This window comes from Ochotona curzoniae, unplaced genomic scaffold (genome assembly GCF_017591425.1).
Source record: "Ochotona curzoniae isolate NIBS_2020 unplaced genomic scaffold, NIBS_Ocur_1.0 scaffold_3890, whole genome shotgun sequence".
NCBI classification, from domain to species: domain Eukaryota; kingdom Metazoa; phylum Chordata; class Mammalia; order Lagomorpha; family Ochotonidae; genus Ochotona; species Ochotona curzoniae.
In genome coordinates this window covers 15,461,309-15,481,282 of record NW_024467115.1, presented here as the reverse complement: position 1 = coordinate 15,481,282, position 19,974 = coordinate 15,461,309, and the positions used below count along the sequence as shown (strand labels likewise).

The 19,974-nt window shown below is 47.5% G+C and overlaps 1 protein-coding gene across 5 annotated transcripts in view; it reads left to right on the top strand.

Annotated features, from left to right (window-relative positions):
* SGK1 (serum/glucocorticoid regulated kinase 1) overlaps nt 1-7,769 on the top strand; it is a 112,008-nt gene extending 104,239 nt beyond the window's left edge. The window contains exons 1-12 of one of the 5 annotated variants that reach the window (XM_040965673.1): nt 230-361; nt 2,797-2,872; nt 3,294-3,369; nt 3,756-3,860; nt 3,967-4,050; nt 4,185-4,316; nt 4,563-4,675; nt 5,012-5,135; nt 5,399-5,494; nt 5,886-6,041; nt 6,151-6,240; nt 6,590-7,769. In XM_040965673.1, the coding sequence (XP_040821607.1) occupies nt 328-361; nt 2,797-2,872; nt 3,294-3,369; nt 3,756-3,860; nt 3,967-4,050; nt 4,185-4,316; nt 4,563-4,675; nt 5,012-5,135; nt 5,399-5,494; nt 5,886-6,041; nt 6,151-6,240; nt 6,590-6,757 (1,254 nt within the window). In that variant the 5' untranslated portion in view covers nt 230-327 and the 3' untranslated portion in view covers nt 6,758-7,769. The other 4 variants (XM_040965671.1, XM_040965672.1, XM_040965670.1 and 1 more) reach the window with 4 other exon arrangements.
* The last annotated feature ends 12,205 nt before the right edge of the window (nt 7,770-19,974 follow it).

Genomic DNA, 19,974 nt, shown 5'->3' with positions numbered 1-19,974 from the left:
TAAGTTACATTTCTTATGTGTCTTAGGGAGGCTGTAATAAACCTGGGACGCTGATGACTGTAATTTTCTGGATGATGTTGCAACGGGACTGGGGGGGGGGGATGGTAAATGGCCCAGTGTTGAACTTTGCAACTTGCTCCCTTCCTGTATGTAAATTCCCTTGATATAAAGTGGGGTGCCTAGCAGAACAGAGCCAGTTGCCTCAGGTTCAACCTCCCTTGCCATCTCAGAGACAGAAGCAGGGAGCCAAGTCCAGCCACAAGGGTAGCTCTAGCTCCAGGCTCCAGAAAAACAATCCTTCACCTTGCATCCCGGGCAGCCTGAAGAATGAAGGAGGAGGCTATAAAATCCCCTTTGAAAGGTGGGTGCTTTCGGTACTGTAACTTGGATGGTGAAACCAAGGTGCCCAGAGGTTTTGAAATTACTTGGCGGAGGAGGGGAAGAAGGGTTGGGTCTCTGGTTTCTCAATTTGGTGTTTTAAAAACAAAAGGGAAAAAGCTTCGTGCAAATTGACGTTCGCAGGCAGTAGGAGTGATTGTTCTCTTAAGACAAGGGAGGAGCAGGTGGGAACTGGACGTGGCTGGGCTGGCTGAGTGGCGGAACATTGGCTATGGAGCAAGGCGACACGAACTTGTATTCTGGGCAGAATCCGTTCAGGAAGAGACTGCCACGGGCTGGCAACTGAGATGTGGAATTATCGCAACCTTGCTTTAAATTGCAACACCAACCTCAGGCACTAGTCACCGCTCTGTTCGAGAGTGGGTGCTGAGCAAACTTTGTCGAGCAGCCTAGCCGGTGGGAGAGAAGTTGCATGCTTGCGTTATCCCCCGGAGTTGGGGCTGCTGCGACTGAGCAACCCAACCAGGAGCCCAGATTAGATCCTATTGGGGCAAATGAGGTGGCTGTGCCTGCAAAAACAAATCCTTGCCCAAGAGCAAGGGAAAACGCGCTTTGCAAGCTATTCGTGGTTTGACAGCTGGTGTTTGGGAGTGTGTCGTTGGCTCCACTGAGCAAACTCGAAATGGCAGGGCGAGCAAGGGGTTATGGCAGGGCAGCGGCGAGCGCCAGGTCTGCCGGCCCCGAGAACACGGCTGACCAGCAGCGGTCTGTCTCGGCTCCCGGTCGGGACTGAGCCACAGACCTAACCACGGGCAGCGCAGGCGCGCGTCCCCGCGGTTGCTGACTGACTGACTGACTGACTGACTGACTGACCGACTGAGCAGGAAGCCAGCGGCCTCGCCGCCGCGGGAGAGAAACGGCGAGGTCGGCTGGGAGACACACGGGGAGACGCGGGCCGCGGCGGGGGATGGACGAGGTGGCGCGGCCGTGAGCAGCTCCGAGGCGCCCGGGTCACGTCGGGTCCCGGCCGCCGCCCTCACCGCCCGCCTCCTCACGTGTTCTCGGCGTGGCGCGGGTTAAAATGCAAAGGGAAAAAAATGCACACGGAACGGACAAAATGTTCTGAGATTACTTTAGAGGAGAAAAAAGTGAGCTGTAGATTGCACTTTTTTTAAAATTTAGTGCAGAGTGCTGAATTTCGTTTCCGCCCCCTCCCCTCCACATTCCTGACCTCCCCCTCCCCCCGCCCCGTCTCTCCTGCTTTCCTTCCTCTTCTTCCAAGTTCTGGGATTTTTTTTTTTTTTTCTGTCAGCCTTGCTCGGTTTTGGCCAAAAGCACAAAAAAGGCGTTTTCGGAAGCGACCCGGCCGTGCACAAGGGCCATTTGTTTGTTTTGGGACTCCGGGCAGGAAATCTTGCCGGGCTTGAGTCACGGCGGCTCCTTCAAGGAAACGTCAGTGCCGGCCGGCCGCTCCCGCCCGCCGCCCGTCGGGGAGATGCAGGGCGCCCCGGCCAGGGCCCGGCTCGAGTCCCTGCTCCGGCCCCGCCACAAAAAGAGGGCCGAGGCGCAGAAAAGGAGCGAGTCCTTCCTGCTGAGCGGACTGGGTAAGCCTTCTCGGCCCCCCGCGGACGGCCGGGGCCCGGCTGAGGCGGAGCCGGCGCGGGGTCGGGCGGCGGGGGCGGCGAGGACCGGCCCCGGGGGCGCCCCGCGATGCCGGCGGCCGAGGGAGGGCTCCCGGGGCCGGGCTGGGGCCCGCCGAAGCGCTGCGTCCCCCGTAAGGCGAGGTGCGGGCTCGTCCACAGCCCGCCCGGCCCGCTCGCCGCGTCCGGAAGGCGCCTGCCTGGGCGTTGCGACCCCGACTTCCTCCCCGGGCGAAATCCACGCGAAAAATGGAAAATCTTACCCGGGGACGCGCCAGCCCTCCCCGCCCCCGCCGCCCGCGCTTTCCCGCTGGGCGCTCCCCGTGCCCACACGGGCGGATTGCCCCCTCGCCCCTCCGCCCTGCGCTCGCCCTCCCGCCGGGAACCGAACCGCCGGCCGCGGGCAGCTCGCCCCGCCGGGGACCGGTCGGCGGCGGCCGGCGGGCACGGGGGGCGGGGCCGCGCTGGGGGCGGGGCCGAGCCGCCGCGGCGTCACCGCACAGGCCCCGCCCCGAGCGGCGCGGCCTTTATAAGGCCGAGCGCCGGGCGCTGCAGCGGCGTTGAGCTGCGTGGGTCTGCAATCCCCGGCGAGTGTTTTGAGTTCTCGTCGTGGCGATGACGGTGAAAACCGAGGCTGCGAGGGGCACCCTCACTTACTCCAGAATGAGGGGAATGGTAGCCATTCTCATCGGTGAGTGCAGGTGTCGGACCGCCGCCGAGTGCGGATTTTGCAGTTCCCGGATCAGATTAGCCGTGTGTGGCGGAGGACGTTCCGAAGGCATTAAACGTCACTTTGTTTCTCCTTTTTAATTCACAGCTTTCATGAAACAGAGGAGGATGGGTCTGAACGACTTCATTCAGAAGATTGCCAATAATTCCTACGCATGCAAACAGTAAGTTCAAGGGCTGGGAGGAACTTGTGGGGATAAAAGGAGTGCAGGTTGGGCTGACCAATGGTCCAGAGGCGTTTTCCCAAAATTGGGTGAAGTTGGGAAACTCAAGACTTGGCCGGGGGTGGGGAATTTGCTTTTTCTCCTGAAATTCTGATATATTTGTACAATTTTTTTTTTTTTTGTTTAAACCTCGAAAGGGATTTGGCTTTTCTTGGTTACGTAAGATAATTAAAATATTTACGTACGGCTAATTCTCGCCCTCAATAACTGTACCTAACTGGGTTTGCAATTTAAACAGCCGAGTAGGTTGTTGGGTGCGAGTTGAAGGAAAAGTTGGAGCCAGAACCTCACTGTTGGTGTTGCCGCGCCCCCTAGCGGGAGTCGGGAGGCTACATGAAGTGTGTGTGTGTGTTCCTTGCAGCCCAGAAGTTCAGTCCATTTTGAAAATCTCGCCACCCCAGGAGCCCGAGCTCATGAACGCCAACCCTTCTCCTCCAGTGAGTATCTTCTTGCTGGTGAAGCCGTTTGTGGGGGAGAATCGTGAGTCACGAAGTATCCCGGCAAGCTGGGTTAAAAAGGCATTTCTGCAAATTAGTATGCGGGCAGGAATGCCTTATTTGTTAATGACATAACAACTGACACGGGTATTTGGCTATTGAGTCAGTGGAGTATGTTTAAAGGCATATTTCATAAATGCTTTATCCGCTGACAGCACTGTGAATGTGCGGCCTCCGTGTGCTGGTGAAGCAATAGCAGGTGTGGTTGAAACATCACTTGGAGTGCGTTGATAGAAGTGTAGGACTTGCTTTTCAGTCTTTTATGTTTTATTGTACACATCTGTCTTGGAAGCAGTGCGCTTAAAGGAGCATGTCTTATTTTCCAGCCGAGTCCGTCTCAACAGATCAACCTTGGCCCATCATCCAACCCTCACGCTAAACCATCAGACTTCCACTTCTTAAAAGTGATTGGAAAGGGCAGCTTTGGAAAGGTAATTTCAAATCCCAAGACATTTTTATACCCTCTCTGTATATGTGTCTGTTTTACCCTGTGCCTGGGTGAGGCTCCAAAACTGACGTTACAAAACATCATTGCAGGTCCTTTTAGCGAGACACAAGGCAGAGGAAGTTTTCTATGCGGTCAAGGTTCTGCAGAAGAAAGCGATCCTGAAGAAGAAGGAGGTGCGAGGCGCGCCTTGCCTGGGGTGGTACAGAGGGTGGATGCTCAGGGGGCCGTGCCGGGGGGCCGGGGGCTGGGGGCCGTGCCGGGGGGCCGGGGGCCGGGACCGGGGCTGAGTCTGTCATCCTGCTCCTAGGAGAAGCACATCATGTCGGAGCGGAATGTCCTGCTGAAGAACGTGAAGCACCCTTTCCTGGTGGGCCTGCACTTCTCCTTCCAGACAGCTGACAAGCTCTACTTTGTCCTGGACTACATTAACGGGGGAGAGGTGAGTGTGTCTCGGGGGGAGACACCAGCCCAAGTGGAAAGGGGGGTGGGAGGGGGGTGTCCGCCCAGCATGCTTGGTTTCAGGCTAAAAAAGGGAAAGATCTTTATAGGGGGTAAAAGTGACGGTGTTCCAGATAGTTCATAGACGACCCTGGGCTACTTCCTGCCATTGTTCTCTTGAGCTATGTATGTCGCCAGTGACATGTTTTAGCAGCCCAGACTAACTTTGTCCTGTCTCCTGCTGCAGTTGTTTTACCATCTCCAGAGGGAACGCTGCTTCCTGGAACCACGGGCGCGTTTCTATGCTGCTGAGATAGCCAGTGCCTTGGGTTACCTGCACTCCCTGAACATCGTGTATAGGTGAGCCAAGGAGCCAGGCCGGCCGCCTTCCTGGAAGCCACAGCCCCTGCTTCCTTCCTTGCACTGGAGCAAACCTTAACCCTGTGCCCCGGATCTGTGCACCTGCTGCTCTAAGACCACATGCCCCTCATGTGAGCTGTCTTGATTCCTTGCCACTAGGGAGCTGGCCAACCAGGATTGTCCCTAATCCTGAGTAGATTAGCAGTGACAAAGACTCCTTTTTGTAGTCACTGCACAACAGCAGTGAATGCTAAACACCTAATAGCCTTAGCAACTCTCTTTACAGAGGACACCAGCTAATGCACATTTTCTCTGTTTTTTTTTTTTTTTTAACAGAGATTTGAAGCCGGAGAATATTCTGTTAGATTCACAGGGACACATTGTCCTTACTGACTTTGGACTCTGCAAGGAGAACATTGAGCACAATGGCACGACATCCACCTTCTGTGGCACCCCGGAGGTAGGAGCTGCACTTTGGGAAAGGATTCCAAATTCCCGAGGAGGACCACTGTTGGATCCCCAAGTAGCTCCCTTTTAAACGCCAACACCCAGAGGTGGCTAGGCGGCCTCAGAAAGGAGAGCAGTGTTTGTTGAGAAGAAATCTGATAATGGACTCCGCAGTGACATATACTGTGAAAGGCCCTGCTTTCAGAGAACGTGCCTCGTCTCGGGCTGGTCCGGTCTCACAGGTTCTGAACTCTGGTTTCCTGTTGTGTCTTGCAGTATCTGGCACCAGAGGTGCTCCATAAGCAGCCCTATGACAGGACGGTGGACTGGTGGTGCCTCGGGGCCGTCTTGTATGAGATGCTGTATGGCCTGGTGAGTACTGCACGGGGAAGCATGGGGGCAGTGCTCCTACCTCAGTGATAACTTTCTAGAACTTTCTACCATATCCCCACTTAATAGTTGGACAAAGATGAAATGAAGGCCTGACCATTATTCTTGCCCAGATCCGTATGCTTAGCTGCCAAGAGCTGATAAGAGAAGCACATTGATCGTTTTATGAGAGTATTCTCTTGCTTACTAAATTGTTTGGTTGTTCATTTCATATTTTTTGCTACATCGGACAGCATTTGACCTGTATGATAGTGAGAGCTATAGCCTGTTTAGCATTCACTCCTCCCCCTGCAAGGATTGCAAAATAGACACCTAAAGGTCAAGGGCAGAAACACTCGTGCCGAAGCTAAGTGCCGTTTTCCCAATCTTTCAGCCTCCTTTCTATAGCCGAAACACAGCTGAAATGTATGACAACATTCTGAACAAGCCCCTGCAGCTGAAACCAAATATCTCAAATTCCGCAAGAAACCTCCTGGAGGGCCTCCTGCAGAAGGACCGGACCAAGAGGCTCGGTGCCAAGGATGATTTTGTGAGTGACTTGTGCCTGCTCTGCTAAGCCTGCTGGGAGGTGCGCAGGCCCCACCAGCCTTCCCTCAATGGGGCCTGCCTAAGATAATCTTGGGTTTTCTTCTCGACAGATGGAGATTAAGGGTCACGTCTTCTTCTCTGTAATTAACTGGGATGATCTCATTAATAAGAAGATTATGCCTCCTTTTAACCCAAACGTGGTGAGTAGCTGCTTCTCTTCTAAGTATTTTTTGGGACTCAAAGGGAAGTTGGCAATACTTTACTGGTAGCCCCATTGTTTTCCCAAAGAAAGAGTAGGAGTTTTCGTTCCAGCAGCATTTAACATTGCTGTCCCAAGCAGTTATCAACAAAGCACCCAGGGACAAAAGGGGGACCTTACCCTCTTCTGTGAAACCAGGCATAAGGCCGGAGGATACTTAGGATGGATGGTTGGTTAGGACAATTTCCCATCAGCATCCTAAAGAGGTTCAGTGCCAGCATCTCCAACCCCAAGCAGGATGTGTGGTTCTGAGCCTGTTTTTTTTTTTTTTTTTTTTCTTGCTGTCACAGAGCGGACCCGGTGACCTGCGACACTTTGATCCCGAGTTCACTGAAGAACCAGTCCCCAACTCGATTGGCAGGTCTCCCGACAGCATCCTCATCACAGCCAGCGTGAAGGAAGCCGCCGAGGCCTTCCTGGGCTTCTCCTACGCACCACCCATGGACTCCTTCCTCTGAACACTCTTGGGGTTGGTTGTGAAGGATTTCCTGTGTTTCTTAACGATTTCAGTTAGCCTTCCGGCAGAGCTGCCAGCTGACGGGACATCTTTGACGAGAATTTGCACATCCTCGGGAGTTTGGCAGTCTCACCGCACACGGCTTGCTGCAAGCTTGGGGACGAGCACATCATCCTCTCAGTGAGCTCACAAGGCTTTCCTTCTTCCTTCCAACGTGGTGCTATCTCCGAACCGAGCGTGAGAGGGCCGTCCCAAGACCGAGGCCAGAGTCTGGTTAGAAGGAGGACGAGCGTGTTCTGACAGGCACCTGTTGCGGGACTGTCATGAATATTAATGAAACGTGCCTTTCCTGATGAGGTTGTGTTAGCTCCAAAGCTTTTCCTACTGTGGAGTGTTTCCGTTCTGTACTCCTCCTTGTGGCTCTCCCCGTGTGACCAGTGGTGTGAGTGTGGCGTGCTTGATCACAGGTGGATTTTGTTATAAGCATCAATGTGACACTTGCAGGACACTACAATGTGGGACATTGTTTGTTTCTTCCATATTTGGAAGATAAATTTATGTGTAGACATTTTTTGTGAGATATAGTTAATAACTAAAATTTCTTGAAATGGTCTTGCAATGACTTGTATCCAGATGCTTAAAGAAAGCATTGCTGCTACAAATATTTCTATTTTTAGAAAGGGTTTTTATGGACCAATGCCCCAGTTGTCGGTCAAAGCCGTTGGTTTGTTCTTGTTTAAAATGTCACCTATAAAGTGGGCATTATTTATGTTGTGTGTGTGTGTGTGTTTTTTTTTTTGCATTCCTGATAACTGTATGTATTGTATAAAGAAAGTCTGTACATTGGATTATAACACTAGTATATTTAAACTTACAGGCTTATTTGTAACGTAAGCCACCATTTTAATGTACTGTAATTAACATGGCTATAATCTGTACAATCCTCTCCTGCACACAACTTTTTTTTGTGTGTGATAAACCAATTTCAGTTTGCAATAAAACCTTGAAAAGTATTTACACAAATGTATGTTTTGTAATTTTTGATGGGATACAAGTATTTTTAGCATCACTTGAGGGTATCATTCATATATCCACTCAAGTCACTTTAATTTGCCTGTTTTGCAAGGACAGCTACTAAGTATCGGCCGCTGTATTTATGGGCCACCATATGAAGTTGGACCATTTGTCCTGACATTGGGTTTGTCTTGAGGAACAAATAATTCTTTCAACAAATATTTGCCTGACCCAACTCCAGATGTCGCTGGCATTTGAGAAGTGAACCAGCAGATGGAAGATTTCTCCCTCTCTCTGTTTCAAAGAAAATGGAAATTAAAAAAAGAATTTTAAATCCCAGAGCTCAAGCCAGCTATTTCCCTGATGAAAATTGATGCCCTGCTCTGAGATTTTTGGCCTATTTCTCCCCCATCATCATTAATGATTGAATTCATCATGCAACAAATGGAGCTGAAATCACTTTTTTATCTCAAAGTAGTTCCTGTAACATCCGAGATAACTCCAGATAACACACCCGGTCCAGTTATGGGTTACAATTGTTTATTTTCTAAGGGCAGAAATTTGGTTGATTGAATCAGAGTCAGTGACCGCATGAGATCTGATTTACAGGTCTCTTGAACTGAAAGCTGGCAGAGAAGTCCCGGGTATCGTAACACAAACGGAGAGATTAGATCAGCTCCAAGTGGGTGGAAAAAGAACAGGGAAGTCAAGAGAGAACAAGTGATCATTAAACCAAGGACAATTATTTACTAAGCCCTGTGATGTCAAGTAACACACCCGCAGAGGTATCTTTTATCTAAAGGATGGGACATAATTCTGTCAACATAGTCCCTAAGGTTTACCCAGCCAGCCTGTTTTGGTGCGTGACAATTGAAAATGGACAACTGGCTTGTCTGTACCTCATTAGCTTTGAGTCTGTTCAAATATGAGTTTCAGGGAGATGTTTATTCAGCTGAGATTCCCATAAGTTTAAAACAGTGCTGCTACTGTGCCTGGGAAGTTGGCTAGCTTTTGGGAAGAGCAGGGACCTACCCATGATACATAGCAGTGAAAGAGGGGTGGAGAGAACTTCCAAGGTCTAGAGGCTCATTGTGGGACACCATGACACGATGCAATGGATTCCCTGAGGTTCTTACTAAACAAAGCTAGCTGAGGGGCTGTAATGAGATGTGGACCCTGCAGATGGGTTAAGAACAGGAAGACCTAATGCTACTGAGCTCTCCCTAAATGTTCCACATTGCCCTAAATATCGCATACCCAATTTGTTTCATCTTTGTAACCACCCGGTAATGTAAAGAGTGGAAAAATGAGCACAGAAATGTAGCTAGCCAGTGGAGAAAAGATGAGGGCAGAAGTCAAATCCAGTTTGGCTCAAAAGCCCCATGCTGTAATCATTATTCATCCTGCCAAGAGGTGACAATAGAAAAGCAAACCACCATGTGAGGCAGAGATGGAGGTGGGGAGGGGGGCATTTTGCAACTCTGGACACAGTAACTTATGGGGACAAGGATGCAGTGGGAATGTAAACACCTAACCATTTTGGAAAGCTGTTCAACAGTGTCTGCTAATGATGCACATACAGATCACTTATGGATCTAATCCATGTAAGCCATGGAGAGTATACATACATTCAATACATTTGCATCCAGTTTCACAATGACACTGTTCATATTACCCCCCAATTACAGGAAACGTGCACCAACAAATAAGATGAATAAATTGGGGATAGGAATTGGCTCAGCACCTGCCATGGCAGCCATTTAGGAAGTGGACTAGCAGATGGAAGATCTCTCTTTCTGTCTCTCCTTTTCTCTGTAAATCTGCCTTTCCAATTGAAAAAAAAAAAAACAATAATAAAATAAACCTTTGGGGAAATGGTATGTCTGAGAAAGTCAATGATTCCTTCTGGGAGGAAGGTATGGCTAGAGGCCAAGAAAATGCAGGAGGGCCTGGCTCCTGGGTGCACTAAATTCTCTATCTGCTAGGGATTTTTTTTTTTTTTAAGATTTGCTTCTTTTTATTGGAAAGGCCGATTTACAGAGACAAAGAGAAAGACCACCCATCCTCTGGCTCTCTCCCCAGATGGCTGCAATGGCCAGAGCTGAGCTGATCTGAAGCCAGGAGCCAGAAACTTCTGCTGGTCTCCCACACAGGTGTAGCATCCCAAGGCTTTGGCCATCCTCTGCTGCTTCCCCAGGCCGTATGTAGGGAAGTGGATGGGAAATGGAGCAACCAGGACATGAACCAACACCTATATGGGAGGATGTATATGGGAGGATGCTGGGCACTTGCAATTAGGCACTTGCAATTAGCCAATTGAGCTATTGAACCAGACCTGGTAGATTCACAACTCTGATACTGTGCTTTTCTGCTTTATTTGCTATATAACAATAAAATGTTTATAAGGAACATGGTGGAAGGTAATTGTTTACGCTAACAATTAAGGTGCCCACTTTCATGTTGGAGTTACTTGGATTCAATACCTGGCCCTAGCTCTTGAACTTCTGCGCCACACAGACCCTGGGGCTCAGCAGTGATGGCTCAAGTAGTCTGGTTCCTGCCACCGCAGGGGAGACATATATTACATGTCCAGCTCCCAGCCACACCCTGTCCCTTCCCTGAAGGTTGCAGGTGTCTGGGGAGTGAAGAAGCGGCTAGAGAATCTCTTCTTGTCTCTTTTGTTTTCAAACAAGTAGTAAATATTCTATCATATGATCAAAACAGGATGGTATGGGAAGCACGAGCAAGGGTCACCTACCCAATAGGGGGGAAGGAGCTGTGTTTTGAGGAAGGAGGTGTAAAGCAAGGGCTGGGGCCCACAGGTAGGCTGTGGAAGAGAAACTGGGGCTGGAGAATGAGAGAGAAAGCAGGACTTCCCAGGTGGGAGCTCCTAGCGATGGGCCCAACTTGTCTCAGGACAACCCACGAGACATTGATGTGGTTGGAAACTCTGGCTCTGGACAAGGGGAAGCTTGGACAAGGCTCTCCTCATTTCAATTTGAAGACAAAGACCTGGCCTTTCTCTTCACAGGAATCCATGAGATAAAACTCAGGGCCTCCGAATTCAAAGAATCCTCTAAATTACTTCCTTCCCTGCCCGTTGCTAGTCCCACTTTCCCTTGCTTTTACTAGGTTCTAGGGGAGGAGATACTAAAAGGCAGCACTCACTGGTTTCCAGGAGGGGATGGATCTTGTCGTTCATGTTCCTGAAAATCTTGTGGAGGAGTTTAGATTTCCTGGGGTAGCAGAGGCCTTGGAAAGCGTCCCAGAGAACTTTGGAACAAGACAAAGAATCCACGTAAGACTTCAGACAATCAACCCAGCCATGGCGGTGAGAAAGGGAACCAGAAGAGCTTCTCTAAAGTCCCTAAATCAACAGGACTGTGGGGGTTACTGGGAATGCAGGAAGGAGAAGGAACCCAAAGCGAAGCACGTGTAAGGCCATTTATTTCTTCCACATAATTAACTTACCTAAGAAGTTGTCACAGCTGTGATAATAGCTTCTAGGACAAAGGCCACCCACTATTTTTCAACAGCCCCAGGCAATAATGAACTAGGCAATCAATAATCAATCAACTTAACTGGCAAGGCTAGATGTTGGTGTCATCAATCTCTACCCTCAGCCCATTAAGTCATTTCTCTCCTCTTCCATCAAAAAGCCTCGGAAACCCTATTCCATGTGCGTTGAGCCTTGCAGTGGGAGTGTAACATCTTATTTGGTGTCAATCAGAACAACACAGGTGGCATGTGCTGTAGCAGTTAAAATACAACCAGGCACCTGTGCATCAGATGGAGTGCCTGGTTCAAGTCCTGTGGACTCAGTTTTCTGCTGACGTACACCTTGGGATGTGGCAGGTGATGCTTCAAGACCTTGGGCCCCTGCTGTCCACTCGGGAAGCCAGGTTCCTTTCCTGGCTGTGGGAGCTCTTACAGGGATCTCTCTCTCTCTCTTGCGCCTTTATACTTTTCTTTCTTTCTTTTATAAAATTTATTTGTTTTCATTAGAAAGGCTGTTCTGTAGAGAGAAAGACAAAGAGGGAGATCTTCTGCCTACTGGTTCACTCCCCAAATAGCCTCAACAGCCTGAGCTGAGCAAGCCGATCCAAGCCAGGAGCCAGGAGTTTATTCTGGGTCTCCTACATGGGTGCAGGAACTCAAGGATTTGACCCATCCTCTGCTGCTTTCCCGGCCATAAGCATGGGGTTGGATGGGAAGCAGAGCAGCTGGGACACAAACCGAAGCCCATATGGGATGTCAGTGCTTGCAGATGGAGGATTAGTCAATTGAGCCTTTGTTCCAGTCTCATGTACCTTTCAAACAAGTTAAAAAAAAAAAGTGCAATTTTACAAAAATGAAAAATATACTCATCCAAACATGCCCAATTTAAATTATTTAAATGTTCTTTTTTTAAAAAAATATTTTTCTTATACTTAATGACAGCTAATTTTCCAAACCGAAAGTTTAATTATTACTGTTTAGATGTCATTATGGCTTTCATGCATTCTTTGCTAAGCTAACTTGGCCATTACATGCTTGTGCTAGGTGATGATTAATTTATATATGCTGTCCTTGCTTTCTCACGTGTTTTCAATGAATGACTCAACTGTTTACTTCGTGTGCACCTGTAACATGGTGTTCAGACACATATCTTTATGTAGTTGGATGCCTTGGAAACCATGGATTCCCCTGGGCAAGGTTCTTTCACCTGTCCCCTGTCCTGAGCTCCACCTGATGTGTCATGACAGCCACAAAGACAAAGTTACAACGACAACATGCAAGGAACAGACTGTACATAAAGAGTCCAAGGGTTGCAGGCAAAAAAGCCGCAGTGTCGTTTTATGTACAAATACATCCAACCGATGCATGCCTGCCAATTTCTTTATGACACTCGAATGTTCTGAACACAATTCTTCTTAACCTCATTTTCCTGTGTTTTGGTAGTCCGACTCTTTTATTAAAGAAACCTATGCTCATTTACGTATTTCTAATTAATGCAGAGTAACACATCTTCAGTTCCAGTGTATCAATACCAGGCACAATGATCACGTCAGGTTAAGTCATTTATCACTTCATTGTATGGGGAATGTTCAAAACCCTTTCTGCCAGCTATTTTCAAGAATACGGTTAATTGTTGTCAACCCAGGAGCTGTGAGCGTTTTCCAGGTCTCCCACACACATGCAAGGTCCCAAGGCTTTAAGCATCCTTTATTGCTTTCTCAACCCACAAATATGTAGTTGGATGGGAAGTAGAGCAGCCGGGACATGAACCCATTTGGAATACCAGCATTTGGAGGTGGAAAATCAGTCTGTTGAGCCACTGCACAGATTCTTAACCTCAAATTCCAGGGGCTAAGGTCATTGCCCTCCTGAACCTAATCTATGTTCATTTGATTCCCAGTGTGTGCCAGGGTTGTTGGATAGCTCAGCACAGGACTGCCCAGTTTGGAAATAGTTCATGTCTATTTCATTGAACCCGTTTTTAAAAAGAGGCATACGAGTCAGCTCCAACACACACAAAAATGAAATGAAAAAGAAAAGCAAAAAGAAAAAAGAGACATGCAGAAATTATTTCATGTTTTAATTAAACCGAATATCACCTAATAATGGACACAGGGAAACCTTCGGAGAAAATGTGACTTTCCTAATCCAGCAAATATGACAATCATTTTTAAATGCTTACAAATAAACTAGGACATAACAAGGAGGGAAACAATGGGTGGCATTTTAAAAAATGCTTTTCTTATTTGTAGATAGATATCACACCTATGGATAAATAAATAAAATAAAATAAAGCATCGTGAGGAGGTAAGGCGGTATTGTGGCACAGTGGATTATATCACGGTTTTTGGGACACCCACACCCAGAGTGCCAGTTCAAGTCCTGGCCTCTCTGTACAACTTTGGCAGGGTAAAGTACAGATCAAGGATCTTGATTCCAGGAGCCTGCCCCCTATGCAGATCTCCCATGTATGTGGCAGACTCTATCCCCTGCTGCTTCCCACCGGGCACATTAGCAGGAAACTCCAGTGGGAAGCCCAGCTAAGACTCTGTCTCAGGCACTTCAGCATGGGATGTACGCATCCCACAGGATGCCTTAACTGCTCCACAAAAGGCCTACCCAATGGCGATTTTTAAAAGTGATTCTCTTTTTTTTTTTTGAAATCTTATTTGAAAAAATATTTATGGCCTTTGGAAAGGCAGATTTTACAGGGAAGAGACAGACAGATCCTCCAACGACTGACTTACTCCCCAGGTCGTCACAACAGCTAAAGCTGAGCTGATCCAAAGCCAGGAGCTTCTTGCAGGTCTCCCACATGCGTACAGGGTCCCAGGGTCTTAGGCCGTCCTCCACTGTCTTCCCAGGCCACTAGCAAGGAGCTGGATGGGAAGTAGAGCAACCGGGGCATGAAGTGGCACCCATGTGGGATGCTGGCACTTGCAAGGAGATGTTGAGCCAGTTGAGCTAATGCATAGGTCCCATTTGAAAGTGATCCTAATGTTCAGAATAATTTTTTTAAAATCAGAAGCTCACTTGCTTGATTCTAGTGCTCACAAAGTTTCAGCGAAACCTAATGCTTGCCATACATGGCCGACATTTTTGCAAACACAGCAAGCTGGCTTCCTGCCACAGCAAAACTAAACATGCAAGCAAACAAACAAATGCAGATTTGCTGAGACCCAAGCTTTAGCTGTCTTTTGCAATTTCCTTTGTCATTTGCCTGGGTTCTGCCTTGCCCACAGAGTCCTCAGAAGCTAACAACTCACCCTTCCAAATAAATCTTGCCTTAGTTGTCACCTTCTGAACAGCATGGACACCAACTCTGCTTTTCCTTCACTGAGCAGCTCCTCCCTGTTTAGGACATGCCCGAGTGGGGGACATGTTTCCTTCTAATGATGCCGAGGACACCCCTACGTTCTTGTGAGTCCCTCTCTTTATGAACTAATCCATCCTTTCCAGTTTCATGGAGGCATCTCCAGATCCAAGGTTCACAAACTCAGTCCTTTGAGGAGCCACCCTTGTAAATCATAGCAGAAAGGAAATTCAAGTTATAGGCAATGCCTATTCTCTCAAAGACACTGAAATTGAAAATAATGAAAAAACCCCAGGCTGGCCAAATAGAATGAGTCTGTGGCCAGAAATATTGGCAAATGTTCTTGTCTAATCTCATATGTGATTCTGTGGTCAACAAGCCTTCTCTCCTTTGCATTTTTACCTGTTCCTTACTGTGTTCCTTCTGCAACACAAACCAAGCCCTCAAACCCTTCTCCCCACCAGAAAGGAATGAGCTTTTCAGATGGACAGCAGCTTGACTCTGGGTGACACCAAGTCCATCTGGCTCTAACAGACCATCTCCATGATCACAGCATCAGATTTGGTGGACCCAGTTCCCACCAGAATTCCATAGCCAGTTTTGGGAAGGAAACAAGTAGACTCTTAGTGGACAAATTCGAAGCACTTGATACATCACCGTTTTAGCAGACCACTCGGTCATTGTCAAAGAAACACGGATTGCCTGTTGTTTATAATCACCTGAAGAATTGCCTGTCTTCCCACCAGAGCCCAGCCCGGCTGGGCTGCTCTGACTTACAGTGAACAGAAAGGCAGGGGAAGCTGTACTGAGAGAGGCCATAGGGGAATTCAGAGAAACCCTGATTTCTGAAACTCAGTCCTATGAACCTCAGCAAAGCCAGAGCCCATCCCAAGGAGCTCAGAGAACTTCTTTCTGTTCTCATGATAAAACCAGAAATTCAGAAAGGGCAGGAGAGACAGCACTTTTGCTAAAAGCACCTATCAGCCCAACTGACCATCATGTTGCTACAAATACGAGGCTCAGTGGCTAAATCCTTGCTTTGCAAGCACGAGGATTTCATGTGGGCACTGGTTCGTGTCCCTGCTTGTGATCTGAAAAAGCAGTAGAGGATGCCCCAAAGCCTTAGGACCCTGCATCCCTGTGACAGACCCGGAGGAGGCTCCTGGCTTCAGATCTACTCAGCTTTGGCCTTTGCAGCCACTTGGGAAGTGAACCAGAAGCCAGATCTTTCTCTGTGTCTACCCTTCTTTATATACATATTTCCAATAAAAATAAATCTTTTTTTTTTAAATACCTAGAACAGTCAGGAGTTCCTTCCTCTCTAAGGCAGTCCCACCTTTTCTGCTCATAGTCATGACGGATAAGACAATGATACACTTTTAGCTTATTGTATTTATTTGAGAATACTCAGAGCCATAGAGCAATAGCTGTCATCTGCTAGCTCATCACCCAGATGTCTACAATGCCCAGTCCTTTATGGGCCAGAGTCAAGAGCCAGGACTGCAAGCCAGAGCTCCACATGGGTGCAAAGACCCAAGCACTTGGGTCACCACTGATCCCTTCCAGGGTTGGCCTAGTAGGAGCTGCCATCAGGAGGTGGAGCCACTCCTGGAACTGAGGTGTTATGATAGAGGACACACATTTCTGCTCTCACACACCTGGAAAAGGTTTTAACCAGCACTGACCTGCACCCACCAAGCACTATATGTTAAGTCACGTCGTATCAGATCTGGGAGACAAGCAGGCAAATGTTCCTAGTCCCTTTTTATATGTCCTCAGGTTTAAAGGAGGAGCAGGTATGGTGATGAAGCACACGCCGTGTCAGAGATGCCAGAACACTGATTCAGCTCCTCGCTGAGATGCAATGCAGGAGGCAGCCGAGGACGCCCAAGTCCTTGGGACCCTGCCACTCCTGGATGGAGTTTCTGGCTCCTGGCTTCAACTTGCCAAATGGGCTGTTGTGGAGTGAACCAGCTGATGGAAGATCTCTTTGTCACCCTGCTCTTCAAACAAACGAAACAACTAATAAGCAAATAAGTAAGTGTTTTGTTTTGTTTTGTTTTTTGTAAGCCTGTTTAAACAGCTAGTCACCATGGAGCAGTTGAAAGGTCTTCCAGTACATGAGCCTCCTCCCTCTGCTCCGTCTCCGGATGATACTGTGTTTAGTCAACTATGAGTGAGCAAAAGAGCAGGGGATTCGTAGGCCAGCTGTTTTAGCCTCCGTCCATCGAGACTGTCTTCTTATGATGCAGAATCGTGAAACTGGAGAGAGGAATCAAAGTTCACCCATTAGCAAGTGAGTATGTGGATCACGTGTGTGTGGATGTTTTTAAAGAGACTCGCTCCCTTAAAACGTATTACAAGTCTCTTGAGAGGTAGTGTCTTGTGTTAAGGTCTGAGTTCAAAGGAGAGAAGTGCACATTCTGCATTCATCACAGAACTGTTGGGAGAATCAAATGAAAAAAAGGAACTTCTACAGGGAAAGAATGACTGCAGTTCTAACTTGGATTTTCTGATACAAAGGTTGAGAAACAGCATCATCACTGTCGGTCTGCAGCGCCACCTAGTGGACACAAGGATACATGCGTTTGCTTCTATTCCATCTGTCACTTCAGGCTATTTATGTTTTGGTACTTTCACTTATAAAAATTGTATGAAGCTTTGTCAATGACTTTTTGCACATATTTTATAAGAATAAAAACAAAACTCAGGACAGGGTTCTATGCTCCACTTGCAGGGCTTTACATTGTCAAAATTTCAGCTGGGATATCTAGCTTGTCAATACTTTGGCTAAAGTTTAACTTGAGCTAATGTAAGAAAAAAAGGCTGGAGATGTTACTGGAGAGTTCTTTTTTCTTCTTGCTTTTCCTATAAGTTGTCCTTAAATTTGCTGAGTTCACATCTGAAGCATTTCTTGTTGGAATTCAGCTATTCACACACATACTCTAGCCTCAATAAAAATTCTCCTGAGTACATTTTCCATGGGAGATGCCATGCTTAATGCCAGGTGTATGATAACAAGGAAGAATGGAGCTGACATTTTGGTTCAGATTATGCTACCACCTGTGACACTGTGCATCCCATGTGGGTACTGTTTGTCTCCTGCTTGCTGCTTTTGATCCAGACCCCAGCCAATGCACCTGGAAAGCAGTAGAAAATGGCCCAAGACCTTGGGGTTGTGCACCCCTGTGGGAGGCTTGGATGGAGTTCTGGGCACCAGCTGTGGTCTGGCTCAACTCCAGCCAGTGTGGGCAACTGAGGAGTGAATGAATGGATGCAAGATCTCTCTCTATCTCTCTCTAACTCTGCCTTATAGATAAATAAGAACATAAAATTTTTAACTGAAGAAGAATGTGATGCTTAGGTTCCCAGAGTTCCCAGTCTGATGAGATGGAGCACGCACTCGGGAAGTAACCTCACCTCACCTGCCAAACCCCAAGTTCTGTAAGCTGCAAAGCATTGATTAGTAATCATATGGCTTGTGACTGATGAACAGGGCAGTTGGACGTCAAGCACATACCTTCTGGGTTCTCTCTCTCGTTGCCAACAGAGACATTTTATTTACAAAGTGAACAAGTGAACCTGGAAGGGAGAGGAGAGGAGGGAAAGGGGAGAGAGCACCTCTGGGGAGGGAGCCGGAAGATGGGATGCCACTGGAAAGGAGAGAGGGAGCCCTAGCCTGGGTTGTTTCCTTGCACATCAAAAGCTCTGCCTATCCAAACAGCTGGCCAATGTGAACAAAACGTTGGAACCCCCAAGCAAGCCCCCATAGTGCAGGCATGAACACAGGAAATGGAATGTATGCTCTGACAGTGAGGGCTGGGGACACCCTGGGCTCCCTGACAGTGAGGGCTGGGGACACCCTGGGGCTCCCTGACAGTGAGGGCTGGGGACACCCTGGGGCTCCCTGACAGTGAGGACTGGGGACACCTGGGGTTCCCTGTGAGGGCTGGGGACACCCTGGGCTCCCTGACAGTGAGGGCTGGGGATACTTGGGCTCCCTGGCACTGATGGCTGGGGAGCCCCGGGGCTCCCCACAGTCTTGATGGGTCAACACTGGGAAAAACAGACATCAATGAGGAGTTAGAAAAATGAAAACGAGATTTTCTATTGAAGAAAAATGACAGAGTAAACTCCTCCTCAGAGCTGCCCTGTGTGCTGTTGTTTTAATTCCTCTTTTATGTGATTCGGTAATTGTACATTAATTTTGCACTTATTTATTTATTCATTTATTATGTTTAATGTATATTTATTTTTATTGGAAAGGCAGAATTCCAGAGAGAAGGAGATACAGACAGAAAGATCTCCTGTCCAGTGTTTCGCTCCCTAAGTGGCTGCATTGGTTGGAGTTGAGCCAATCCAAAGCCAGGAGCCAGAGCTTCTTCCAAGTCTCCCACATGGGTGCAGGGTCCCAAGGCCTTGGGCCATCCTCTACTACTCTCCCAAGTCAGAAACGGTGAGATGTATGGGAAGAGGAGCATCCTGTAGACAACCAGCACTCACATGAGATGTGGCCTGTGCAAGGTGAGGATTTAGCTACTGGGCCCTAATTGTTATTTCTTTTTTATTATTGTTATCACTTTATGATACAGTTCCATAGCCTCTGGGATTTCCCTTCTCCATTCCCTAAGACCTCTCCCCTCCTGCCGAGTTCCTCTGTATTACTACTATAGTATAGTTCTTCATAAACAATCCTATGTCCACAATTGCGGGCATGGACAATGGCAGAGAGTCCAGCATCCTATTGTCAATATATAGTTAACAGTTTCATTGGGAGTCCATCTTTGTGTGGAAGTAGAGATGCATATTGCCTTGCATCCTCACATCTGGATATGATAATCTTCATTACATTGTTACTATACATCCCCTTAAATGAAAGCCACAACAACAGGAAGAAAAAAAAGAAATTAACAACACCGTGAAGTTAAATAACACACTACTGAATCACTAATGTGTCACTGAAGAAATGAAAAAGAAAATCAAGGGCCTTAAAGAAAATGCTGCTGCTCTATATGATATAAAGAATTTACTGAGAAAGTGTTTTGAAGAGCTGAAACAAAAAATTTTTAAAAAGAAACTAAAAAAAAATTAATCAGAATTCATAAAATGTTTTCCGCTGATCTTTGTTGGTGAAAAATATCTCCTGTAAGCAACCAATACATGGGTTTTATTTTTTAATCCAATATACTAATCTATGATGTTTGATTGATGAGTTTAATCAATTTACATTCAGGGTAAATATGAATGGGTGGTAATTTGGTCCTGTCATTTTAGCAATGGATTGTTAAATTGATTTAGTCTTCTGTTGTTCTGGGATATTCTTCACATTTGCCTTTGGTTTTGGTGAGTGCTGTTCCTCTTCTCTGTCAAGAGACATCTTTTAGTATCATTTG